A 27107-nucleotide genomic window follows, 5' to 3' on the forward strand; every position below is an offset into this window, starting at 1 on the left:
ATATTACTATATTATATATTAATTTTAGAAGAACACAAATGTAAAAATCAGAAAGAAATTAATTAAAAAGGAAAAAGCAGATTCATCCAAAAGTTCTATACACATAGGCATCATATTGCTATTTCAGAACTGATGAAAGTAGAATCTTGAGTAAATGCATGATTAAAGATTCATCTTAGCCTTTCTTGTTGAGAAGGAGTAGCATATGCATCTTCAATGTGTCGCGTGAGGAGTGAAATTCCATAATGCGAGGCACTAGAGGCAGCATAATAGGAAGTGACGGTGAGCTGAGCAAACTTTGGAAGTGCATAACCTACAAACTCGTATCAATTGCAAATTACAGTCTATACACATCACACAAACACAAAGAAAGTGGAAAATCATTAAAAATACAATCTAGTTCACAAGATTGCTGCTACTCAAGAATAGTCAGTCGACTAAAATTCACTTGTAAATGCAGTCAAATTAAATTCCCCCCCCCCCTCTTTTTTTTTTTTTAGAGTAAGAAAGGCAGTACAATCAAATCGCTACAGAAGAAAAGCACCATAACCACAAGACATGAAGATGAAGCCAAGGTGCCTAATACTCTCAAATTTCACAAGAAAAACAAATGCATGCAACTTCTAAAGATCTTAAATGTCAATATAGGTTAAGGCAAGAAAGGTTTGAGGAGACGGACTTAAGACACGAGCAACAACTGCAAGAAACCACCTGCTAAATGCTTTGATAGACAATAGCAGCCCACAACTTATTTAGCTTTTTCTACTAAATAATTAATCCAATGACATACGGAATTCATAGACAAAATTAAATTACTTGCCAAACATTGCACACTCTACTCAAGGCCATAACATGCAAGGTAAGTGTGTAGGTTAAAAGGGGATGCAAATAGCAGAGCAATTCAAAAGGGAGAATACCAGTATACTTAAATGGTTACCACTTATTTTTTGACAAAAGAATATAATTATCTTTTTATTAATAATAGTTATGATAAAGACTTATTGTAATATTTTCTAAACCATGTTAATGGGTTTATCTGTTATAATATTTGCTGTTGTTCTTTCCTACTTGGACCGGATGGCAAAAACAATTTGACAGTGCTGCACCATTAAACCATCACATTACCTGCTGCTGATATTGCAGCAATGCAAACTGAACATACTATATAATTTTAGAAGTACTCAGCATTCAACAATAGGACCATCATTTATTTAGAGGACTTCATAAAGAATATAATGTACATTGTAAATATCTCACATATCACTTTTCACTAAAAGCTGCAGCAAATAGATTCAGCTCAATGAAGGATAAAATTTGCACAAATGTGATCATGCTTTATTTCCAAACTGAGAACTGCATACGCTACTTTACGACTAGAGTGAAAGAGCAAACTTATACCTCCAAAAGCTGCACTGGCACCAGAAAACATTAACAGCAGAGGAATCTGTCAAGAAAGAAGATCCTAGAATTAAATTAAGTGAGCTTTAAGAAGATAAAAATAAAAGTTCTCTACCAGCCATGAAAAGGGGAAAATATGTTTGAGATTTGTCGCAGATTGAAAGGATTGGAAATGGAATTTAGAACAAAGAAATGGCATACCCCAGTTACAAAAGGGAGCCACTTAGGTCCCTTGATGTGATTCTGAAGGAAAGGGATCCCTGAAAATAAAAAACCACAAGAAATGTGCATGCAAAAATAAAAGTCAGTGAAGACAAAAGGAGTCCAATAATACCAGTATTAAATCCATGTACTGCACTAAGCATTCCCCCGATACCAGAGCCAGCCTATTTGCAACAAAAAATGCAACAAATGTTGTAACAATCAACAATCTTTCAGCACATTAACTTAAAATTATGGTAACTTTAGGATTGTGATCCATACTATCTCATTCAAAACGTGAAATTTTTGGACAAGATTTCAATTTGGTGACCTTGCCATACTCTGAGCTGTTCTTGAAAGGCATAAGAATCTAAGGGCACGTTTGGTTCGCTGTATTGGATTAGAGGTGTATTGGATTAGAGGTGTAATGGAATAGAGGTGTAATAGCAAATCAACTGTTTGGTTGAATGTAATGGAATAGAGGCGTAATAGTAATCTTGTGTTTGGTTGAATGGAATAGAGGTGTAATAGCATAATGGAAAAAACTAAAATGACTAGAATACCCTTAGCATAAATTTATAATGGTAAATGATTATTGTTATTTTTATTTAAATTTTAATAAGATTATTATTATCAATAATAAATAATTTAATCATATTTAAACATAATTATTATTAAATATATTATAATTAAAATATATAATTTAATAAAATCCTTAATAATCAATATTCTTATATGAATTTACTCAAATCATAATATATGATACTATAAAAGATAATTTGAAATGATTAATATTAAATATATTTTAATTAAAATATATGATTTAATAAAATTTAAAATAATTATAACTAATAAATTATCTTATATGAATTTGTATAATTTAAAATAATTATTTTTTTCATATAATTTAATAATAATATATAATTTCATAAAATTATTGATAATAATTTTTCTTATATGAATTTATACAATTTAAAATAATTAATATTAAATATAATTTAATAATGATATATAATTTCATAAAATTCTTAATAATAAAATGTTCTTATATGAATTTACTATAATCAAAATATAACTTGAGAATTATATTCTGCATAAACATAATTAACTTATATTAAGAAAATGTTAGATGAAAATGAAATTCTACATCATAATCCATATGTTATATAGTTTTACAACATCAAAAAGTTTGAACATTGATTTTTAATGGTGAGAAAGAAATCTTCTGACCCATTCTAATCGCGCAACAGAAGGTAAACTAAAGAAAACGATCATTTGAGTTGGATGATCTGGAATTTTACTCAAAATTTCATACCGCTGATCCTCGGATAAACCTTCAATTTCCCATAAGGTTGAATATAAATTTGAAGCTTTCTCTTCCATCTTTTGATATTCTTCTGACTTCTGCTGAACTACCACATCGGAGGCAATACTCCTACTGATTTGATCGCCAACGGCCTTGATGTTTTCGGCCAACAAAGCGGCTGTCTCATCAAATGAAGAATACACATTATCACGAGCATCAGATTTCTTCTTTCTCTTGTTTGAAGATGAGGAACCCCCTTGGTCTCTATCTCCTCGCGGATCCGTACCAGAAACATCCATGTCGTCTAAAGAGACGTCAGCTTCGCAGTCATAGAATGTGTTTCTCTTTTCATTCATATCTGTAGTAGGTACATCCTCAACATGTATTTCTTCAAGAACATCAGCAGCTGTTTGAGCGCCTTTCCCAGTCGCTCGATCTCTTGCGTATATGGCAATAAGTTGGTTGTAGTAAGGAAAAGAACGATGTCTGAACTGAACGGCTTCTTTGTGACTCTAAAAAAATGAGGAAATCATATTAGTTATAAGTTTTGTAAAAAAACAAATAAATACTTGAAATACATTTTACCTTTACATAGGATTCCCAAACTGCATCTTCAGCAACAACGAGCTGCCTATGCTCGTCCCAACCAAAATTGCTATTGTTTTGGCCATTAAGCATGCCATAGACGACTGAACATTCCCTTTTTAGGCACCTAATCCGAGATTTAATATTTGGTTTCGCCTTCAACATTGCTCTTGGTAAAACCTTTTTTAGCATTTTTTCCAACTCGTTCAAATAACCGGCTTTGAACCCGGTATTAGCATTAAATGTTCCTACATTGTGCAAATCCACCATGCAAGAAACCAAGGCTGCATCTTCTTCTGGAACCCATTTTCTTTTGCTTCCTCGAGAAGCTTGAGAAGAAGCATGTGATTGTGGAACACCTGACATAATTATCTAAAAAAAAACAAATTAACATTATTTACTATTTTTAATATCATGAATCAAAAGGTGAACAGTTTATAATATTATATCGTTAGTTCAATATCATGAATCAAAAGCTCAATACTAAATTTAAAATTATAACACATGCTGAATGAAAAGATAATTAAATTATAATTCAATAAAGTTTAGTACAATACAGAATTTTAATCAAACACCACCAAAGTTTCATAAACTAGATACATAAAATAACATCAACAAATCAATTCAAACTCAATTTGTCCCTAAACCTAACTAATTTCTAGATGCTTGCCATTCATCGAACATTTGGTTGGCTAGTTCCATCCTCTAAGTAGCCCAAACATCCGATGGATGAATATTTGTGATATTCGGTTCATCGTTATCCACCACATTAGTAGGTAATCCTTCTCCCACCTCTGCTTCAATGGGATCAATACTCATATGGGTTCGAATAAAATTATGGAGCAAACAACATGCAATAATAATTCTATTGTGCACCCGTACAGGATAAAACGATGGACTCCTAAGTATTCCCCATCTAAGTTTTAATAAGCCAAAGCATCTTTCAATAATATTACGTGTTGAGGCATGTTTCGTATTAAAAAACTCTTGCAGAGAACTTGGCTGATAACCCTGACGCCACTCGTTCAGATGATATTGCTGTCTTCTAAATGGTGCAAGAAATCCCTTACAATTTGTGTATCCAGCATCAACTAGATAATAACAACCTATAAAATAATTTTTTTTAAAATGATTAATTCAGCACACAAAGTTTGATCTTAATGAATAATTCAAATTCCTCTAACTATACACTTTACCATGAGGAACTTTTAGTCCATGTCTTCTACTAATGGCATCTCGAAGCACCCGTCCATCGGCAACTGAACCTTCCCAACCAGGAAGAACATAAACAAATTGCATCTCAGGTGTACAAACACCTAGCATATTTGTTGCTATGTCACCTTTTCGCGTTCGATATCTAGGTTTATCAACTGTTGGCACCCTAATCTTGATGTGGGTTCCATCAAGAGCACCTAAGCAATTCTATATCACATGATATAAAACCTTGAGTTAGAATACTAATTTAAATCTAAGTCAACTAAATGTTGTACAAGCTATATATAAAACTCAGTCTAATACCTTAAACCATTTCCACCTTGTGTCAGAAGAATCGGCTGTAATTGGCTCCGGCTTTTTAAATAACACATCTTGTAAGCGTATGACAACATTTAAAACACTATGAAATGCTCTGCTAATAGTTTCCCCGGACCTTCTAAAGTGATGCTTGATAACTCCATTTTTCAGGTGATGGGATATGATATGTAAAAACATTGCTACTTGCTCATCAACAAGCATGTTTCTTGACGACTTCAATCCCCCTATCGATTCTAACATCTCACATAGTTTAAAAAAGGCAGTTCTATTCATCCTAACTTGTTCAATACAAGTCTCATCACTAGCATATACAAGCCTTTTCACATAATCTCGTTTTGCATAAAAATCTAAGGTATAGGACCTAATCCTTAGTCTATAAGTCTGTAGGCTAAGGCTGACACCCATTCTAAATAAGAACCAAATTGCAATTCTACAGATTTCCAACCATAGTGTCAATGCAATACCAATTCTTTTACGCCTCTCACGTTGTGCAATTAAAGGCAGACGGGCCATTACTGCAACATATTAAAATTAGAAGACACTATCAAAGAATTGAAGTTGCAATTACACATTATCAAATAAAAATTAATTGTTACAAATTTTTATTCAAGGGAAGCTAGATCCCTGCTTGCCCTCCCTTATATTAACAAAATCAATCCCCTAAATGACATAATCTCCTCAGTAAATTTCTAAAAATGAAACTAAAACAAAGAAAAAGGAAACACTAGAACTAAAATTACTAAAACTACAATCAATAAAACATCGACACTTGAAAACAAACTGAACCATTATTAGTGCCACTGCTATCAAATAAAGTAGAACCAATTTTATTTATAAACATGCTTTCGCTTAATAGTACTTTATGAAATTAGTTGATTGTATCAATCATACATATTTATTTATATTTTATATTTTTATTTAAAAATAATTTATAATTTCTATGAGGGAAAATTATAAGAAGTTTGTGTAATCCAAGCAATAAACTATGATCTTGCGGAACGTACGAGAAAGAATACAACTTTTGCATATAGCCCAGATGGTGACGATGATATGTTAGTATCGCAATATATTTGACTCATTAAATGCTAAAAGTTTAAGCCATATGTGACAGTGGAGTGCATATGAATTCAGCAAGTTAAATAATAAACAAAAAGTCATCACTTTCACAAGGCATAAGCAATTGCTTACTTGCAGTTGCGGGTTGAGTCCTAGGGCGAGTTCGAGAGTGACTGCCATTTGTATTACTTAGAGAGGAAAGTTCCTCAAGCAATTCTCACTCCTTAGCACTGCATGCAAGGAAGAATTACAGTATGAAGTTATTAGAAATAACTAATATCCGAGACATTGAGGGAACGTGTTGGTCAATAACAGGTCAGGTCAGGCAAGGCCACACCATTATAAAGTAGTCTAATTTACCAAACTGAAGATAATTCATATGGTCTAGAAAGAAAATATAAAAGAGAATCAAATGATATATTTAATTCAAAATGCAGTTCAGCTATCCTATTTCCACATAATTAAATGCTAATAAAAATTTATCTTATACCTAATTCTATTCGGTATGTTAACTTTGATTGTGAATATATGGTCACCACGTATAGATGGTTTGTTCACCTTTGGTGCGCCTTTCCTTGCAAGTACTAATACATCCCTTGGTTGAGTCCCTGGTGGGATCTGTAGGTCAGTCACCCCTTCCACTGTTTTAACCTGTTTAAGTGAAAGGAATCAAATACTTGATGAAGTACGAGATGTTGGTTAAGGGAAAATAATAATAAAGTTACACCAAGTATGTTCCTGGGACTCAAGTGTGTCAGATACAGGTATGTCTCTGGCATGGGTATGTTTAAAATTTTTAAAAAATTTACATGTATTTGGCGGGTCATAAAATGCCATATGGCTATCTCGTTGACTGAACATAAGACCCCAAAAATACAAATTTGTATCTTTATTTGGATCATGTTAAAAAACAAAAAAAGTAGCTGATATAGCTCAGAAAACACTTCACGGTGCAGGGCAGTGATTCGCAAAAACTCTCTGGCATAAAATGGCATATGGCTGTGATGCAGAACCTAGATGAGTTACTTGAGCATGCGTCAGGCTGTCTCCCTGATTGAAGCTATGTGCAGTGCATTTTAGGATGACACCTTGAGAATGTGTTTTCATAAGGGAGATAGGAATAGGCTTACAAGCAATGTAATAAAATGCACATGCTTTTTCATTCAAACTTTATGCATTTCTTAAATTTATAAGAATTAATATGAAAACTAAAGCATAAAAAATTTAATGCATGAATGTAAGACAACGCAAAAAATAGTGAGGAACTACCTTGACAACAGACCCCAATATGGCATCAAGGTAACTAATGGAAACTGTTGACAAAAGATTTATGCCATCTCTTTGAATTCCTGGGACTTCTTGAACATCTAGATATGCATAGAGATCTCCTGGAGGGCCCCTGTTAAAACCAGAGCATTTTCTATACTCAACAACAAGAAAATATCTAAGACCTAAGACTACAGCCTCCTTTATCCTACTTCTGCAGCTAAAAGTTCCTAGTTACTCAACAGTAAGTTCTGGGTATGTTTGTTGACTTTATCACTCCTTTAGTTCTGGGGTTCTTGATTTTTATTTTTCTATGTGAACTCCTTGACTTTTAATTATACAGTAATTACTGACTTTTTGCTTTGGGATTGATTTAAATCTTCTAATTTCAATTTTGAAGTGTTTATAATTGAACTAACTGCCAAACTTGCTTAGCCTTTTATGGGAAACCAGGAGGGTTATGTACTGGTTAGGTTCTGAAACATGTTGGAAAATAAGTATAGATAGAAGAAGGTAGGGTTTTTATGTGCAATAGTGCGTTCACTGAATTGATTTTAATTATACAGTAATTACTGACTTTTTGCTTTGGGATTGATTTAAATCTTCTAATTTCAATTTTGAAGTGTTTATAATTGAACTGACTGCCAAACTTGCTTAGCCTTTTAAGGGAAACCAGGAGGGTTATGTACTGGTTAGGTTCTGAAACATGTTGGAAAATAAGTATAGATAGAAGAAGGTAGGGTTTTTATGTGCAATAGTGCGTTCACTGAATTGATTTTATTTGTGTCAAGTTGACAATGTTTTTCTACCCTGAACTATTGTAAGGTTGAAGAGTAATGTTTTTATGCTTGTTTATCTCTATAGGGCTCATTATTTGTTATTTGTTTCATTCTCCTTTTATTCATACACTTTTATGGTTATGATATTGATCAGGCACAACACGAAAGAGCTTATATTTGCACTCTTTTGATTTTCAAAAGGAATTTCCAGTAATAATAATAAAGAAAAACTAATCAATTGAAAAAAAATCCCCAATGCTCTTCAACAGGAAGGAGACTATCAATTTTCTCAACTCAAAAAAGAATTAAAAGAAACAATTCCTCACCCAAAAACAAAATAACTATGAAAAACTAACCTATAAATGACCAAATCTGGGCACAGTGCGATGAAGAAGAACCTGTAATCAGAAAAGGGGAAACCGATTACATGCAGAATCAGCAGAGTGAAACAAATCTGAAGGGGATTAACTTACCAACAAGGAAAAACTACTCAGTTATGCCAATAATATCATAAAAGAAGAAAACTTGAAGAACCCATTAACTTATCAACAAGGAAATTAGAAAGTACAGTTCGAAAGCTTGAAGAAGCTGCAGCTAAGGCTTCAGCAACAAGGAAATCTGAAGGGGATTAACTTACCAACAAGGAAAAACTACTCAGTTATGCCAATAATATCATAAAAGAAGAAAACTTGAAGAACCCATTAACTTACCAACAAGGAAATTAGAAAGTACAGTTCGAAAGCTTGAAGAAGCTGCAGCTAAGGCTTCAGCAACAAGGAAATCTGAAGGGGATTAATTTACCAACAAGAAAATCGACAGAGGCTAGAAGGAACAGAAGAGAAACAAAGGGGAAGCCGATGGGAGGGTATAACAGGGATGGTAAATCGATGCGGCGCATAATCTGGGCAAAATGGACGGATTACAAATCGGTGAAATCCACCGATTAAATCAGTAATGGATTACAATGGTATTAGCAATACCATGAACCAAACATAGGAATGAGGGGGGATTGGGTGGGGCCACCGATTAGGGGTGTATTGGCTATGCCAATACACCCAACCAAACATAGTGTAAATGCCAAATGATTCCACGCTGAATTAGAGCAAGAAGCAGCTTAATAGACTAGATTAAAAGTAACCGTAGTTTTTTACTATCTCTAAGAAACATACAAATTGAAAAGGGCTAGTGCTACAATTCTCAATTACTGCACATACTTTAACAGTACAAATAACATTATTAAAGTGTTCGAACATATCAAAATCACATACATTAATTTGATAATGATATCTAGAAGATAGCATCTAATGATTCAGTTACGCAAACAATTTATTTTTTCAAACTTCAAAAGGCATGTCCCTACTTGCATTGAAAGTAGAAACCCTATGTTACAAGGATTGGGATGGGTGTCAAATATATCCATATATCCAACCAACATATATTCATATTCTAAAGTTGTCTTTTTTTTCTTTCTCTGTTACATAGAAAAATAAACCATTGGAGTTCCACCTTGTGGAGGTAGTAGTCTCATATCCCACAAATCCCAAAATCTATCTCCTCAAGATTTAAACATGAAATCTCCAGATTGAATATATACATTTGAGGCCAGTATAACTGTATATTCCTAATAGACATAAACGGTTAATCATGGTAAAACTTGGTAAATAGTCTAAGCTAGGATATAATAGTTTTGAAAACTCATCTAAAAGTTTACAGCTTTCCAAGATGAAGATAAAAAAACCATGAAACTTCTAGTAAGCAAAAGGGCCAATTATACCATGCAAGTAGCCCTAAACTACAAATTAGAGCATTGGGGGGTTATTATTTATGTTTCTTCCAACAAGTAAAACAAAAGAGGGAGAAATGAAACGGACCTCTGCAGTGGCATCCTCCAAAACTGAAGTAATTATCCATTCAGCTTTGTCCTGCAAAAGAATTACAAATTAATAAAAGAAAAACATAATTCAATAGTCAAAACCTTGAGAAAAGAAGAAAAAAGAAGAATATAGATGAAGGGATTACGGAATCAGGGTTTAAGAGAGAGAGGCAAAGAGGACAACGAGCGGAACCTAAGCCAGGGTTGATGGTTGGATCGTGGTGCAGATTTCCATTCCTTAACTTTTCCTCATATACTTCTCTGGTCCCCACTCTTCCAATCTCCCAAAAACTCTTTTCTTTCTTTTTCCCTCACAATCTGATTTCTCCGAACGAACACAAAACACCGGAACCCCACAACAGAATAGAACTCTTTCGATCTTTTTGCTGCATCTAAAGACAAGTTATGGGCCGAACGTGTTTCAATAGGGAAGTGTTTATTTAGATTTCTTGGGCCAGTTACTTTGACATATTGGGCTAAAAGGTTGGAAAAAAATTTATTCAATTACTATTATATTTTTTGAGGAGAAACCAGAGAAAGCACAAGAGAAAAGAATCCACACCAATTAGAGTTATTCATGGGCTGAGTTAAGCTCAACCAAAATGTTAACCCCGATTGATAGGCTCAGTTTAACCAAAAAATGGCATAAATTTGTGTTCAAATCTAATTTAGATTAGATTATAGGGAAATTTACCAATAAAACCCTTTTTTTCAAAAATTATCGAAATGGGCCAATTATTTAATTATTTACCGGAATGATCCATTTTTCGCACAATCACGTCCACGTCAGCGCGATGTTAGGGTACGCGTCAGGAAATCGCGTCCACGTCAGCACAAGTTGCTGACATGAATGCGATTTCCTGGCGCCACCTAACGCGTGCCGGGGGACGCGATTTTGCCGTTTTTCCTACGTTAGGTTTTTTTGGCTTTTAGGGTTTAGGGTTTAGGCTTTTAGGGTTTTTAGGTCCTGGAAGAAATAATTTTGAGTTGACTTTTCTGATCAAATAGTATAAAATCGCTTCTAGCAGGATGCTATTTGGGAAGAATTTGTGAAATCGCGCCCTCGTGGACACGCTTTTGCTACAGTAGGTCACGGAAGAAACAATTATTTTTTTGACATTTTTGAGAAAATAGTATAAAATCACTTCTAGCAGGATGCTATTTGAGAAGAATTTGTGAAATCGCACCCTCGTGGACGCGCTTTTGCTACAGTAGGTCACGGAAGAAATAATTATTTTTTTGACGTTTCTGAGCAAATAGTATAAAATCGCTTCTAGCAGGATGCTATTTGAGAAGAATTTATGAAATCACGCCCTCGTGGACGCGCTTTTGCTACAGTAGCATGTTTGGGCTGAGGCTATAAATTAGGCAGAAAATGTTCTCAGAATGCATAAGTCACAACAAAAACAATTTAGAGAGGCTAAGAAGGTTAGAGTTTCAAATATGAGTGAACGTATTAGTGCTGTTATTTACTACGATGGTGAGGTTTGCCAATCCGAGAATGGTGTTGTTTTTTTGTCGGAGAATATAGTGCGACTAGTTTTTAACCAGAACATAGATTTGACAGAACTTCGTAAAAGGATTAGGCGTAAAATTTTGGAACGACGCTAATGAAAGTTCTGTCTATCACGTATCGATTTTCTTCTTTTGTTGATCCGGTGACATATGACTCGTTCAACATAAAAGGTGCTCTTAGCTTGGAGGCAATGGTGCAGACTCATCTTGCTAGTGGAACACCTTATATTGAGTTATATGTACAATTTACATCACCAACTGATGTACTTGCGACCGGTGTTCGAGATGTATACACCACACCTGGCCGACACTCGGTCAGCAGGTTACAAAATACGGAACAGCCCATGTTCGGTAGTGGTGTCGAATGCACATCCCCTGTAAGACACTCTGTCGGTGGATTCGACATGTGCGTCAGTGGCTCGATGTTTGATGCTGGAAATACGTACTGGGGAGCGGCATCAAGTTCTAACGGGTGGCAATCTACATCCAATTGGGGACGTTATCAAATGCCTAGAAGAAGGGATGATGTACTCCCTACGACGTCAACCGGTGGGGGGACCTCGTACACTGCAGATGATTGTGGGTTAGAAGATGACTCCGATGTGGATCCACCTCGAGAGTCTGGGCCAGATGGTGTAGAAGTTGGCTTATTTTTTGAACCGGAGCCTATTCCAACAGAAGCTGAAGATGTTGAAAGGAGTTCAGATGAGGAAGAAAATCCACGATTCAGAGCATACTCACCTCCAGCCCACATGCATAATGTCGATCTGTCTACAGATGATGCGTTAGAGTTTCCAGATCTACCACACCGGTTGCGTGATCGTATAAGTTTGAGGGTAGATTTCGGTGAACTTGAAGTTGGTAATCAGTTTACCAACAAGGATAGTTTTATTGGTGCTTTAAAACAACATAGCATCAAAAACGGCGTTAACTACCACGTCGTTAAATCAAAATCTGATAAGTTTGAGGCGAAGTGTGCAGTGCAAGACGACACATGTTCATGGAAAATCTACGCCTCGTTAAGGAAAAGGACAGGGTTGTGGGAGATAAAAAAGTACAAAAGTCCACATACATGTGCTGCAGGTACAGTATTGACGGTAACTGAATAATACTTTTATTATACAATGTTGCATTATTTAATGTACTCCCTTTATAGGTGTTTCACAAGATCATCCCAAAATGGATTCAGCTATGTTAGCTAGCTTGATACTGCCCACGATAAAAGCAGATCCTAGGACTTCAGTGCCGGTGTTAATTGCCAATATCCGTAGCCAAATGGGGTACACGCCCTCTTACCGCAAGGCTTGGATAGCTAAGCAAAAGGCGTTGGAGAAGATGCATAGTGGGTGGGACGCCTCATATAATGAAATATGGCAGTGGTGTCAGGTGCTAGATCAATACGTCCCAGGTGCCATCACAGACCTTGAAGCGGAACATGCGTACTACAACGGTCGATTTCTATGTGGATGCCAAGTGTTCAAACGCCTGTTTTGGACCTTTAAGCAATGCCGAGACGCATTTTCATACTGCAAGCCGTTAGTACAAATTGACGGTACCTTCATGTTCGGTAGGTATACTCATCGGCTATTGCTTGTAGTGGCACAGGATGGCGGTGGGAGAATTCTTCCAATTGCATTTGCAATAACACCGGGAGATTCGTTTGATGACTGGGATTTCTTTCTCTCCAGGTTAAGGAGGCACGTGTGCCCCCAACCTGATATCTGTGTTATTTCAGATCGAGGCGCCGGTATACTAGCTGCATTTGATCGAGAGGGAAGCTTATGGCAGTGCACACACCATAAATATTGCCTAAAACACGTTGCTTTGAACTACTACAGGTAATATCCATCTAAGAGCAAACGACGACAAGTGACCAACATGGGTATTTAGTCTATATCTGTGTTATTTCGTTTGTCAATTCGAATTAGTTTTATTGGTCGAAGTGGTATAAATTATTCACTATGATCTTATATTGGCAGGGTATGAAATAAATAAAGATCGTTTTCACGAGATGTTGGCAATTTTACGTTCAATTAATGGAGAAGGGGCGGACTACCTCTGAAATATACATTTCGAACAGTGGGCACAAGCATACGACGGTGGCCTACGATATGGCCATATGATGTTGAACCTGGCTGAATGCATAAATTCTGTTCTTAAAGGAACACGCCATCTACCGATAACATCGGTTGTGCGAGAGACATATTTTCGTTTGGCGGCGCTAATTCCAAAGCGAGCAGTAAGTTATGTAGGCCAGATGCAAGGAGGCCATGTATGGTGCAGTAAGGTAGTTCAAGAAATTAACAAGGCCAAGGCGAGGGCAAACACCATGCACACAGTGTGTCACGATCGAGACAATTTATGGTTTCGCGTGACAGAGTTTGACAGACCGCACCAAGGTGTTGTTGGTGGGCAATATCGTGTACATTAGCGAAATAGGACTTGTGACTGTGGGATGTTTGATGCACTCATGTTATTGCAGCTTGTCAGAAACTCCATCTAGATCTGATGAGTTATGTGAACGAAGTGTACAAATTAGAAAACATGTACAACGTCTGGAGACACGATTTCCCACCGGTTCCAAATGAACATAAGTGGCCACCCGTATCTCTTGCTCCTTTTAAGCTGTTACCGGATAGAGAATTACGTTGCAAACCAAAGGGTCGACCTTACTCGACTAGAATACGTAACAATATGGATATCCGAGAAACAGCCAGTCAAACAAAGTTGTGCGAATGGTGTAGGAATCAAGGTCGTACAAGTCGATCATGCCCTAATCGCAATAGTTGAATGTAATTGTAAAAAAATTAACTTTGTGCAATTATTAATTGATAAATTGTATTAACTCAAAAAATTTTATAATGGTTAGTAAAATTATCAAATTATATAAAATTATTAATTGTTAGTACCAGTCAAAACATTTTTCCAAATCTAACATTATGTGAATGTAAAATTATTAACTCTAAAAATTGTATTAATGATTAGTAAAATTATCAAATTATATAAAATTATTAATTGTTAGTAACAGTCAAAACATTTTTCCAAATCTAACATTACGTGAATGTAAAATTATTAACTTTGTTTAGGGTTTTTAATTAAATTAGGCTAGGGTTTTAAAGTTAAGGGGTTAGGGTTTTTAATTAAATTAGGTTAGGGTTTTTAAAGTTAAGGTTTAAGGTTTTTAAGTTAAGGTTTAGGGTTTTTAATTAAATTAGGTTAGGGTTTTTAAAGTTAAGGTTTAAGGTTTTTAATTAAATTAGGTTAGGGTTAGGGTTTTTAATTAAATTAGGTTAGGGTTTTGTATTAAATTAGGTTATGGTTTTTAAAGTTAAGGTTTAGGGTTTTTAAGTTAAAGTTTAGGGTTTTTAATTAAATTATGTTAGGGTTAGGGTTTTTAATTAAATCAAGTTAGGGTTAGGATTTTTAATTAAATTAGGTTAGGGTTTTGTATTAAATTAGGTTAGGGTTAGGGTTTTGTATTAAATTAGGTTAGGGTTTTGTATTAAATTAGGTTAGGGTTTTTAAAGTTAAGGTTTAGAGTTTTTAAGTTAAGGTTTAGGGTTTTTAATTAAATTAAATCAGGTTAGGGTTAGGGTTTTTAATTAAATTAGGTTAGGGTTTAGGGTTAAATTAGGTTAGGGTTTTTATTACATCAAATAAACTTATATTTTATTACATCAAATAATATGAAAATAACTCGAAAAAATTTCTATTTTATTACATCAAATAAACTTCTATTTTATTACATCAAATAAACTTCTATTTTATTACATCAAATAATATCAAAATAACTCAAAAAATTTCTATTTTTTACATAAAATAATATCAAAATATTCAAAATATTTGTACAAATAAATTTAAATACGGAAATCAATGTTTATGCCCGGGGGATTCGGTGCCACATGGCGGCCATTGACGGTTACGCGTTGGATTCCTCCTTTCTCTAGCTTCCGGCGGCGGTTGTTGTTCCTCCGGTGGGGATTCTAGTTCTTCTGGTTCGGCATCTGGTTGTCGGACTTGGGACGATGATCCACCTTCAAAGAATAGTGTATGCGGAGGTGGTGTTTCCATCAAGAAAGCGATGGTGTTTAACACCCATACGTTGGTAGGGATTGGTAAAAAGGAGAGCTCTCCGACGGCCCCCCTTGCGATCCCTCGTGCGCCGCTGGCCTATACATCGGCGGTCCGCTCGGCATAATAGGAAATGGAGCTGAATTGGGCATTTGACTCCATCCTGCCATAGGACTCTGAAAAGGATACATATAAGGGTTAGGGTACATATAAGGGCTAGAAAACGCACCTGGCATCATCTGAAAAGGCGATTGCGTGGGTATCATCGGTTGAACTGCTGCGTCGGGTGACTGCGTCGGTGCTCTCATTGGGCCTGGTGATTGCATGGCCACTGATGATGAGCCGGGTGAATGTCTGGGCCTCGTTAAGGGGCTGCCTTCGTCTTATCGTCTTCGATTTTGAGGCCCGTACCTTTCCCTTTCGACACGTATTTGCCGCTGCCTCTCCTTTGGCATCAATAAATACGACTTGCCATGGATCCTAAACCATGGCTTGTATTCTGGAACGCACGCTAACTCCGGAATGATAATTGGTTCCCGAGTAGGTAGATATTCATATTGATCTTCCCACATTTCCATGTACTCAGACCATTATCTCGTCCAATCCGTATTCAATTGCCGAAAGGTCGACTTTGTGTTGATCGTTAAACACCTCAGGATCCACCGGAATCGGTTGTCTACATCCAAACTGTCGTAGCACTCTGTCTGTCTGGTGCGGCTCCACAGTTGCATAGTTGATCAACATGACTTCCACGTGCCAAGCTTGTGGATTTTGTAAAAACTCTTCCGGGATTACTGCCCGAATTGCCAGATCCTCGTATGGTGTCCATTAAAACTATATGAACATGATATAAATATTAGTTATATACATAATACTAAATACTAAATACTAAATATCAATCGACTAGCGAATGTATGGAAATATCTATTTGCAATAATACTTACTTCTGCTTCCGACCGTTAGTCCAATAGAAGCCATATATCTTCAAGAGAGGATGGTAATTGAGCATAACTTGCCGGATGATTCCACCTAATTAAATAAATTTTTAGCATACTTCTATTTTTAAAAATCTAGATAATAATTGTAAAATGTAATATAAAATTTACCTCGTTATGAGTGGGAATGTATATGGGTGGTTCACTCGAGGACGTAGAAATGGAAAGCGAAACCGTGCCCATGACTGCAGTAGTGACAGGCAATCTCCGATGTTTGCTCTCCGCGGTCGCGTCGCCCCGCACATCTCCTGATATAACGTTGCCAAGACGGTAGACCCCCAAATCAATTCACCGGATGCTCTAAAATCAACGAGTTTCAGCAACCATCTTAGGTATACGCGGCTCCGTGACGTGTCGGGCATCAAATAACCTCTAATTAATTGAAGAATGTATGCCCGAACATATCGGATTCTTTCAATTTCGGTTGAATCTTCATCTGGATTAGGGAATGTGTCACGTAACCAGCCCATCTCGACCTTACCTCCCTCCATTTTCTTTGGAATAGCGCCCAAAAGCTCGTACCACACCGCCTTCCAATTGCTAGATTGGGCAGACCCGGTGACTGGGTTCCTGTCCACCGGCAATCCCAATTGCAGACAGACATCTTCTAAAGTGATAGTGTACTCTCCACATGGAATATGGAATGTGTGCGTCTCGGGTCTCCACCTCTCGATCAACGCACTGATCAGTTTCGGGTCCAACTTGCATCACCGGCCTACCGTCACCACGTGCCAAAAACCCGTTTCTCGTAGGTAGTTCTCTACCAACGGTGATGGAGGAGCATGCATATTTCGGATATTGCATTCCAATACCCGATCTACAGACTTTTATAACAAATAATAAATTAATAATTATCTAAAAATGCATAAATAAAAAATTCTTAAATAATATTTAAAAATTAAATTTAACACTTACCATTTTCATTTGTTCCACCGATATGTGATGCTTATCAAGACGAGTCAATGATCCGGCCATTGATGAAATCGTACAAATTTTTACGATTTATACAAATATAAAAAATTTTAAAATTATTTTAAAAAAGGAAATTGAGAGCAAATTGAAATTAAATATGGATTTCAAAGAATTTTGGAAGGAAATTGAGAGGAAACTGAAATTAAATATGGATTTGAGAGAATTTTGGAAGGAAATTGAGAGAATTTTGGATGGAATTTGAGAGGAAATTGAGAGGAAATATGAGAGAGGATTTGTTTGTGAAAAAATAAAAAGGGGTGGGGGTATTTATAGTTTTTTTTACCGTTGGGGGGGCAACGGTCAAATTTTTGACCGTTGGATACTGTTCACGCGCGGGCCGAAATCGCGTCCACGTCAGCAACTCGCGCTGAGTGGACGCGATTTCCTAACGCGTACCCTGACATCGCGCTGATGTGGACGCGATTTCACGGAAAATGGAGCATTCCGGTAAATAATTAAATAATTGGCCCATTTCGGTAATTTTTACAAAAAAGGCTTTTATTTGTAAATTGCCCTAGATTATATATGCTACACTCAAATCAAACATTACCTTACTCATTTATATATATTTAAAATATTTTATTACACAATAAATTTAAAAAATATAGTGTATCAAATACGCTATAAACTTAAAGAAAATATTAACTTGCCTCTTTTATCTTGTTTAAGCAAGTGTATAATTTTTTTTAAACTTACCTCTTCTATTTAAAAATTAAATTACTTAGTAAATGAATTATTTCTCTTTAAAATATGATATAAAAACCCACCCACCCGACAGTTCAACACTAATATATATACATCAAAACCAATTTTAAACAGGCAACAATAATGTAACATGAAGCAACTCAAAAGCAGAGAAAGAAGAGTTAAAATAGTGAACTTTTACACAGCGAAAACAGATAAAGATTTCATATGAATGAAGTAACTATTATAATAAGCAGAAAATGAAAAATCCTCCAAGTTGGACTACGTTTTTGATCATGCACATGCTTCATATCACTGTAGCAAAAAGTGATGAACCAGACATTAGCTAAAAAACTTATACATGCACATCAATAAAATCCTAATTGCCTTTAAGCCTAGTGCTTGCCCATTGCAACTCCTGAGCCTAATCCATAATCAGAAGGCAAGGGATGAATGCCACCAGTTTCACCCCAATCTTCAACACCATAAAAAACCACCAGCTTTCCCTTTATTACCTCCATCAAAGCTCTCAAACTCATTACTAGAAGAACTCAACTTTCATAAGCATTCAAGTCACCAAAGGAGAACACATCATTCCCCATGTTAAACTGCAATGGTAAGTTATAGAATCCTCAAGGAAACCAATACATTGTATTTCACCAATTTGTATATGTTGTTATATGATTTTCTTATTTTACAAGGAATATAATAGTATATTGCTCTTTGAAAAAGTATTGCAACCTTAATATAACAGTGCTGGAAAGGTAACTATATTTACATGAATGTCACTTGGAAAATAATTGTTTTGAAAAAACAAATTTCTACATATATTTTAATCAACTTATATGTGACTTCAATTCGAATAATTTCTTTTAAGATATTTTACCGATATTAAGAAAACTCATTTTTAAAATATATGAATTTTAGATATCAATATTGGAAAAGAGCTAACCAGGATTATTCAAATGCCTGATATCATATATTATTGAGAAAGTAATCAATCAAACAATTGCACGATTACTGTGAAAAAATAGAATGTTGGTAATGAAAATGTATCGCAAAAAAAAGAGAAAGAAAAATAAAGAACACACATATTTTTACGTAGAAACCCTTTCGGGAAAAAATCAAGGGTAAAGGAGAAGATAATCCACTATATCGAATTCGAATGGTTACAAGAGGAGTAGACTATGCCTATTTATAGGCTTGTAAAATCATATTCTAATAGGAGTGTAGTAAGGTTCAAACACCTTATTCTAATCAATATCAAATAGATGAAGTGTAATAAAGTTGAAAACCCTTATTCTAAAAATAAAATGAAAGAAGTGTAGTTCTATATGGATTTTACTTTTACTTTATTTTACCACTGTTTTTATTTTAATAAGGATTCGGGTCACTCAATTCTAACAATCTCCACCTTGACACAAATTCTCAATGAACAAGTTCTTCATCGCGAACTCTCAACGAACAAGTTCTTCACCTCTTCCATAAAAACCACTTAAGGGTTTAACTTCAACAATGAACACCAACCAAGTCTAAACAATGCTCAAATTTGGTTATGGGAAGTGACTTAGTCATCATATCTGCAGGATTTTCATGAGTATTAATTTTACTCACAACAATATCACCACGAGCAATAATATCACGAACAAAATGATACCGAACATCAATGTGTTTTGTTCTCTCATGAAACATTTGATCTTTTGTAAAGAAGATGACACTTTGACTGTCACAAAATACTGTACTGATTTGAAGGTCTTCATTGAGTTCACTAAAGAGTCCCTTCAACCAAATGGCTTCTTTACAAGCCTCAGTAATCGCCATGTACTTAGCTTCAATGGTAGAAAAAGTGACTATAGTTTGTAAAGTGGCTTTCCAACTGATTGCACAACCTCCGATTGTAAAGACATAACTTGTGAGAGATCTTCTTCTATCAAGGTCTTTAATAAAATTAGCATCAACATACCCAATGACTCCATCTCTAATTCTTCCAAACTGTAAGCAAACATCAATAGTACCTCATAAATATCTTAAAATCCACTGAACCGCTTTCCAATGTTATTTACCGAGATTTGCCACATATCTGCTAACTTCATAGACTGCATATGATAAATCTAGACGTGAACAAATCATAGCATACATGAGAGACCCCACTGCACTAGAATATAGAACATGTAACATGTACTCAATCTCATCATCTGGTTGTGGAGATAAAGCCAACGAAAGTCTGAAATGGGCTGCTACAGGAGTACTAACAGGCTTAGCACTCTGCATATTTAACCTACAAAGAACTTTCTCAATGTACCCCTTCTAACTTAGGTATAATTTACTTGTTTTTCTATCTCTGAAAATCTTCATACCAAGTATTTTCTTTATTGGTTCCAAATCTTTCATCTCAAATTCTTCACTAAGTTGAGCTTTGACCTTTCTTATATCTTCTTTATCTTTCACTACTATTAACATGTCATCAATATAGAGGAGTAGATACACAAAAGAACCATTATTATTTTTCTTAAAGTAAACACAACTGTCAAAACTACATCTTTTGAAGTCATAAAAAGTCATAAAGGAATTAAACCTTTTGTACCACTATCTTGGTGACTGTTTCAAACCATAAAGGGACTTTTTCAGCAAGCAAACATAGTCCTCCTTTTCTGAGACTGTAAAACCCTCTAGTTGTTGCATGTAAATATCTTCCTCAAGTTCTCCATGTAAAAATGCAATATTTAAATCTAACTGCTCAAGCTCCAAATCATGCATGGCCACAATACAAAGTATAACTCAAATCAAACTATGCTTCACAACTGGGGAGAACACATCTGTGAAGTCCACTCCTAGAACTTGACTATAACCATTTGCAACAAGCCTTACTTTATATCTAGGTTCTTCAACTCTTGGAGTCTCTTTTTTTCTTTTTAAACACCCATTTACAATAAATAACCTTTTTTTCCTTTAGGAAGTTTCACAAGATCCCATGTTCTATTTTTGTGGAGTGATTCCATCTCGTCTTGCATAGCAAACATCCACTTTCTTGAGTCTTCATAGCTAACCGCCTCAGAATAATTAAACGGCTCTTGGTTTGCATCTACATCTTCAGCCACATACTTCTTTAGAGGTTTAATTTCTCTTCTAGTTCTATTTTTGGCGATAAAGTATTCTGGTAAAGAAGCAACTCTATTCTGAATTTTTGTACTGGCTTGAGGAGTCAACTCTGCTGTAGATTCTGGATTAGTCTAATGCTCCACCTGCTTTTGATGTTCTTTATTAGAAGAGTCTTTAAGAGATAAGTTAGGTAGCATAGCAGTTTCATCAACATCTCTGCTAATCACAACTTTTCTATTTTCAGGACACCGTAACTTATACCCTTTTCAACTAGCTTTATAACCAAGAAAAACACATTTAATGGATCTCAGTTCCAATTTTCCATTATCAATATGAGCATACGCAGGACACTCACAGATCTTTAAATCAAAATAATTAGTAGGATTACCAGACCATACCTCTTGTGGAGTCTTTTTTTCAATAGCAATGGATGGAGATCGATTGATCAAAAAAACATACAGTAGAGGCTGCTTCGGCCCAAAACGACATTGGTAAGTTGGCATTCAACAACATTGATTTAACATTCTCCATAATCATTCTGTTCATTCATTCTGCAATGTCGTTTTGCTATGGAGTATGACGAACTGGTAAGTGTCTCACTATTCCTTCTGACTTGCACAGTTCATTAAACTCATTAGAATAGAACTCTAAGCCGTTGTCTGTGTAGAGGTGTTTTATTCGTTTTCCTATCTATTTTTTAGTCATAGTTTTCCAAGACTTAAATGCAGAAAACACATAATTTTTCTGCTTCAGGAAAAACGCCCAAATTTTTTTTGAAAAAATCATCAATAAGTGTTAGTATATAATTAGCTCCACCTCTCAAAGGCACTCTGGATGGCCCCCACAGATCAAATTGAATATACTCTAATTGTCCCTTTGTGTTATGGATTCCTTTTGTAAATCAAACTCTCTTTTGCTTCCCAAAAATGCAGTACTCACAAAATTTCAATTTTCAAATTTCTTGTCCATCAAGAAGTCCTCTTTTGCTCAATTCTACCATGTCATTCTCACTCATATGCCCTAGGCGCATATGCCAAAGTCTAGAAACCCCATCATCTAACAAGGAAAATGAAGCGATAACTGCATCACTAGTAATAGTAGAACCTTGCAAAATATATAACTTGGCAGTCTTTCTTTGCCATTTTATCACAACGAGGGAACCTTTGGAAATCTTCAAAACTTCACTTTCAACTATGTGTTTGTACCCTTTTGAATCAAGAGTACTCACCGAAATCAAATTTCTCTTCAATTCTGGAACATGTCACACGTCACTAAGTGTTCTGACAACTCCATCAAACATCTTAACTTTAATTGTTCCAAGACCTGCGATTTTACGCGAAATATTATTTCCCATTAAAATAACACCTTTTGACACTGTTTCGTAAGTTGTAAACCAATCTTTATTGGGACTCATATAGAAGGTGCAACCCGAATCAAGGATCCACTCCTCGCTCACTTTAAAATTGTTGACGAAAGCGACTAGGAGTTCACTATCGCTGTAGTATTCTATAATATCAGTTTCACTGAATTTTTCTAGTTGTTTTCCTTTTTTATTCGCAGCCTCCCTTTTTATATTGTTTTGCAACTTATACCACTCAGATTTAATGTGTCATTTCTTCTTACAGAAGTTACAAGTTTTACCTTTGTTTGAAGACTTTGATCTACCATTAGATTTACCGTGAGAATTTCGTTCATGTGTTCTTCCACGATCATCATCAGCACGAGAATTTTGTTCTTGTGTCCTTCTATGATTATCATCAGCATTTCGATCTTGTCTCTCACGAATAATGAGACCCTCTCTTTGAGAGTCCAGTTTAACTACAATATGTTTCATCTTATCATACGAGGTCAAAGAATCATAAACCTCATCAACTGTGAGAAACTCGCGGTTATATAAAATCGTGTCTATAAAGGTTGAATAAGACGGGGGCAATGAACAAAGTAGAATCAACCCTAGATCTTCCTTATCATACTGAACCTCCATGACTTCCAAGTTTGAGAGAATTTCTTTAAACATTTTTAAGTGTTCGTGCATAGACGCACCTTCCTCCAAACGATGAGCATAAACGGGTGGTTTCATATGTAACTTGCTGGTTAGAGTTTTCGGCATACATATTTGTTCCAGCCTCTTCCATAATGCAGTGGCGGTCTTCTCCTTCATCACATCCTGCAAAATTTTGTTAGACAAATGCAGATGTAACTGTGTTAACGCCTTTCAATTTTTACGCCTATTCTCTTTCTCCGTCAATGTCGAAGGCATCTTATCTATCCCTAGCAGGGCATCCTCTAAGTCCATCTGCACAAAAACTCTATACATTTTTATTTGCCACAACGCAAATCTGGTATTGTGATCCAACAGCGAAATTTCATACTTCAAATACATCATTACCATGATTGAGATGAACAACCCGAAAGCTCGGATGCCAATTTGTGAAAACATAGAATGCCAGTAATGACAACGTATCGCAAAGAAAAGAGAAAGAAAAATAAAGAACACACATATTTTTATGTGGAAACCCTTTCGAGAAAAAATCACGGGCATAGAAGAAGATAATTCACTATATCGAATTCGAATGATTACAAGAGGAGTAGACTATGTCTATTTATAGGCTTGTAAAATCATATTCTAATAGAAGAAGTGTAGTAAGGTTGAAACACCTTATTCTAATCAATATCAAATAGATGAAGCGTAATAAGGTTGAAAAACCTTATTCTAAAATAAAATAAAAGAAGTGTAGTTCTTTATGGATTTTATTTTTATTTTATTTTACCACTGTATTTTATTTTAATAAGGATTCGATTCACCCAATTCTAACAATTATAAAGACTAAAAAGAGCATAAAATGGTAAATAAACAAGAAACAAAAGATCATTAATTCACAAACAAAAAAGTGCATATAATAATACCGAGCAAACCAAAGGCGCAGGAAGCAACAGCATGACCCAAAAAACAATGCTGGTCTGGTGTAATGCACCAAATTTTGAACATTTGTTTGATAAATTTTATCAATAATGAAGTGTCTATATCTGTGATTAAATTTTTGTTTATGTGTTTAAGATCGGAGGTTCGAGTTTTCCTTCTGGTTTAACACTTATCTTTAAACTCTCAATTTAAGTTTCTTTTTGTGTTAACTCAAGAATGAGTCTGCGTTAATCTCCATCAACAACAAATTCAAATTTAATATAATCCAATAATAGTATTATCAATTGAATATATTATTATTATATATACTAAAACAACTTTAGGTTTGAAATATGAAAATTTTAGTTTCAATAGTTAGAATTATGACATTTGGCATATATTGTAATGCCTTGTGTCCATTATTAATACTCAAAAAACCCATACAAATTCAAAATAAAATTTTTCATTAAATGTAATAAAAATATACAACTTATTCCGTAATTTCATTAACTTTTTCCTCTGTTACATTAAAAAAAATATTATTTATTAATATTTTACCTTGACTAATTCACTAATATTATAACCCAAATCATTCCTTTTAAAAATAAATTTATTTCAAATTAAAACTAATTTAGTAATTTACGACTTACAAAATACAACAAATTCTGATCTAATTGTAGTGTACAATTAAATTAATATATTATAATTTTGATCTTGTTATAAAATAAATAGATAAAGAATAAAGAACAAAGAAAATATGAGAAGTAATAGAGAATGTATTTTATTGATCAATGGGGATATTTACAAAGCTTCTCCAAAATCTCTATTTATAGGCATGAGAAGTATAAATAAAGTAGAGATCTACTTCTAATAACTATTAGAATTTAAAATATATCAAAACTTATTTTGATTTTGATAGGCATCCACTTAAAAGATATTCATAATACTCCCCCTTGGATGTCCATTGGTATATAATGTGCCTCGTTAAAACCTTGCTAAGATAAAAGCCCTATGGGAAAAAATTCCTAGTGAAGGAAAAAGAGTACACATATCTATAGTACGCATAATATGCTGCCTCATTAAAAATCTTACCAGGAAAACCCAATGGGACAAAACCTCGGTTAAGGGAAAAAGAGTGCAATGCGTATTTACTCTGCTTCATGAAAACATCATATACTTTCTCATATTCTACGTATTCAATCTTGAATAATTTGAATGTATTTACTAAGCATTTATATCACCATTCTTTTCAAAGTCATGAGCGAGGGAAAATTTTGGGGAAATATATTTTGATCTCTTCAGGAGTTTCAACAATAATTATAGCAAACTTTAATCATGATTCTTCTATAACAAGATAAATAGGTATTTTGGACCATTTTATAATCCTCTTTCAACTACTATTTACTACATATGTTCAAATTATTTCAATTTATATAAATGAACAATTTCCCGAGAATTTCATTATGCTTCTAGCATCCTAAATCCTTCAAGGATTTTAATATAAACTTTACTATATAGTGGTTCATAAAAGGTTGTAACAACGACCATTAGACGCAAGTTAAATCTTTTATGAATTGTCAAAATAATGCATTTAAAGGTTATTGAATCCATCACAAAAAAATATTATATCTTTTCATAATCAATGCCAGGACTTAGCAAAAAAAACTCCATATTTTTATTCCACTTTTGCAAAACTACTTCATTTGCACCTTTACTGGCTTATACCTTTAGATATTTGGACTACTGGTCCAAAAACTCTACGAAATTAATTGTACTTGAGTTGCGTCTTTCTATTTTGATCAATTTATTCCATATCTATATTTCTCAATAGATTTATTCACGATCCTCCTTTTATTTCATTATTTCAATAATAATATTGCATGCAAAATCATTATCGATTACTTTTATTATTTGGTTCCACATTTTGTCGAATTGACATTACTTAACGAGATCTTTTATTTTCATTATTTTAATCTTCAATTTCAGGTACCTGAATCTCTTCTGAAATTTTACTTATTAGCTATGTCTTGGGTCTTTTCTGGAGAACCCGTCTCCACTATAGGACCATCTAAAAAAAAGTCATCTTTGGAACCGATCAATCTATTATTTATTCTAACTGATTGTCCTACTAGGAGTTTGGTTCAAATTAAAATATTAGATGATATATAACACTTGGTTATTCTCATTAAGTTTGTAAATACATCTGACAATTAACTTACAATGAGTTATCCTTATTGAACTTCTTGTTCAAATTACTCTCCACCTAACTCATTAGAAGTTATTATTTCTCTCCCCCTAATGTCGGGAAAACTATCAAATCAAAATTGTAATCACAGATCATGTCATAATTGAATCTCTAATACATTCAAAACATTTAATTATACAAAGAAACTTGTAATTAATATATATTTCCAACTTTCTTTGAGAAGTCACTCATCTTTGTGTGTTGTGATGAAGCAATTGGAACATATACTCACATACAAAAATTCAAAGATGAGAAATATTTAGTTCTTGGTCAAAAACCAATTGTAATGGGAAGTATTTATAACTTATTGGCTTGATGTGTACAACATATAAATCAACATAATCTCATGTTAAAATAGGAAGTTTAGTTCTTATAAGTAATGATTTAAATATTAATCAGAGGCGTTCAATCAATAATTTCTCTTAACCATTATGCGCATAAATAGTAAACTTTTATAAAAAAAATTTCAAACTCAATCAATAAAAGACTGAGATATAAACTCATCAGTATTAGCAAGATGAATTGTCTTTATTGCATGATCTGAAATTAATTATTTAAATAAGCAATCTTGCAAACGACATGTTACAAGTTGATAACACATACATGATTATTTTGTAAATGCATCTA

At 34.5% G+C, this 27107-nt stretch overlaps 1 protein-coding gene across 1 annotated transcript; it reads right to left on the reverse strand.

The window, feature by feature from the left end:
* Positions 1-23167, reverse strand: LOC121216109 (uncharacterized). Its single transcript, XM_041091402.1, has 7 exons — positions 23011-23167; positions 10144-10307; positions 9996-10046; positions 1733-1784; positions 1600-1658; positions 1399-1444; positions 1-313 (listed from the first exon to the last, which is right to left on the reverse strand). Exons 1-7 carry the CDS (start codon positions 23165-23167, stop codon positions 171-173), a joined length of 672 nt encoding a protein of 223 aa, XP_040947336.1. The 3' UTR covers positions 1-170.
* Positions 23168-27107: the final 3940 nt, after the last annotated feature.

Source organism: Gossypium hirsutum, chromosome D04 (genome assembly GCF_007990345.1).
Source record: "Gossypium hirsutum isolate 1008001.06 chromosome D04, Gossypium_hirsutum_v2.1, whole genome shotgun sequence".
NCBI classification, from domain to species: Eukaryota; Viridiplantae; Streptophyta; class Magnoliopsida; order Malvales; family Malvaceae; genus Gossypium; species Gossypium hirsutum.

Excerpts from the sequence above, each read along its gene's own strand:
- LOC121216109 (XM_041091402.1), bottom strand. The coding sequence starts at position 23,167 with ATGAAACATATTGTAGTTAAACTGGACTCTCAAAGAGAGGGTCTCATT. Across the intron at positions 10,047-10,143 it reads CTCTCTTAAACCCTGATTCC|GACAAAGCTGAATGGATAAT; the intron begins GTAATCCCTTCA and ends ATTCTTTTGCAG. Across the intron at positions 1,785-9,995 it reads TGGAGGATGCCACTGCAGAG|GCTGGCTCTGGTATCGGGGG; the intron begins GTCCGTTTCATT and ends TGTTGCAAATAG.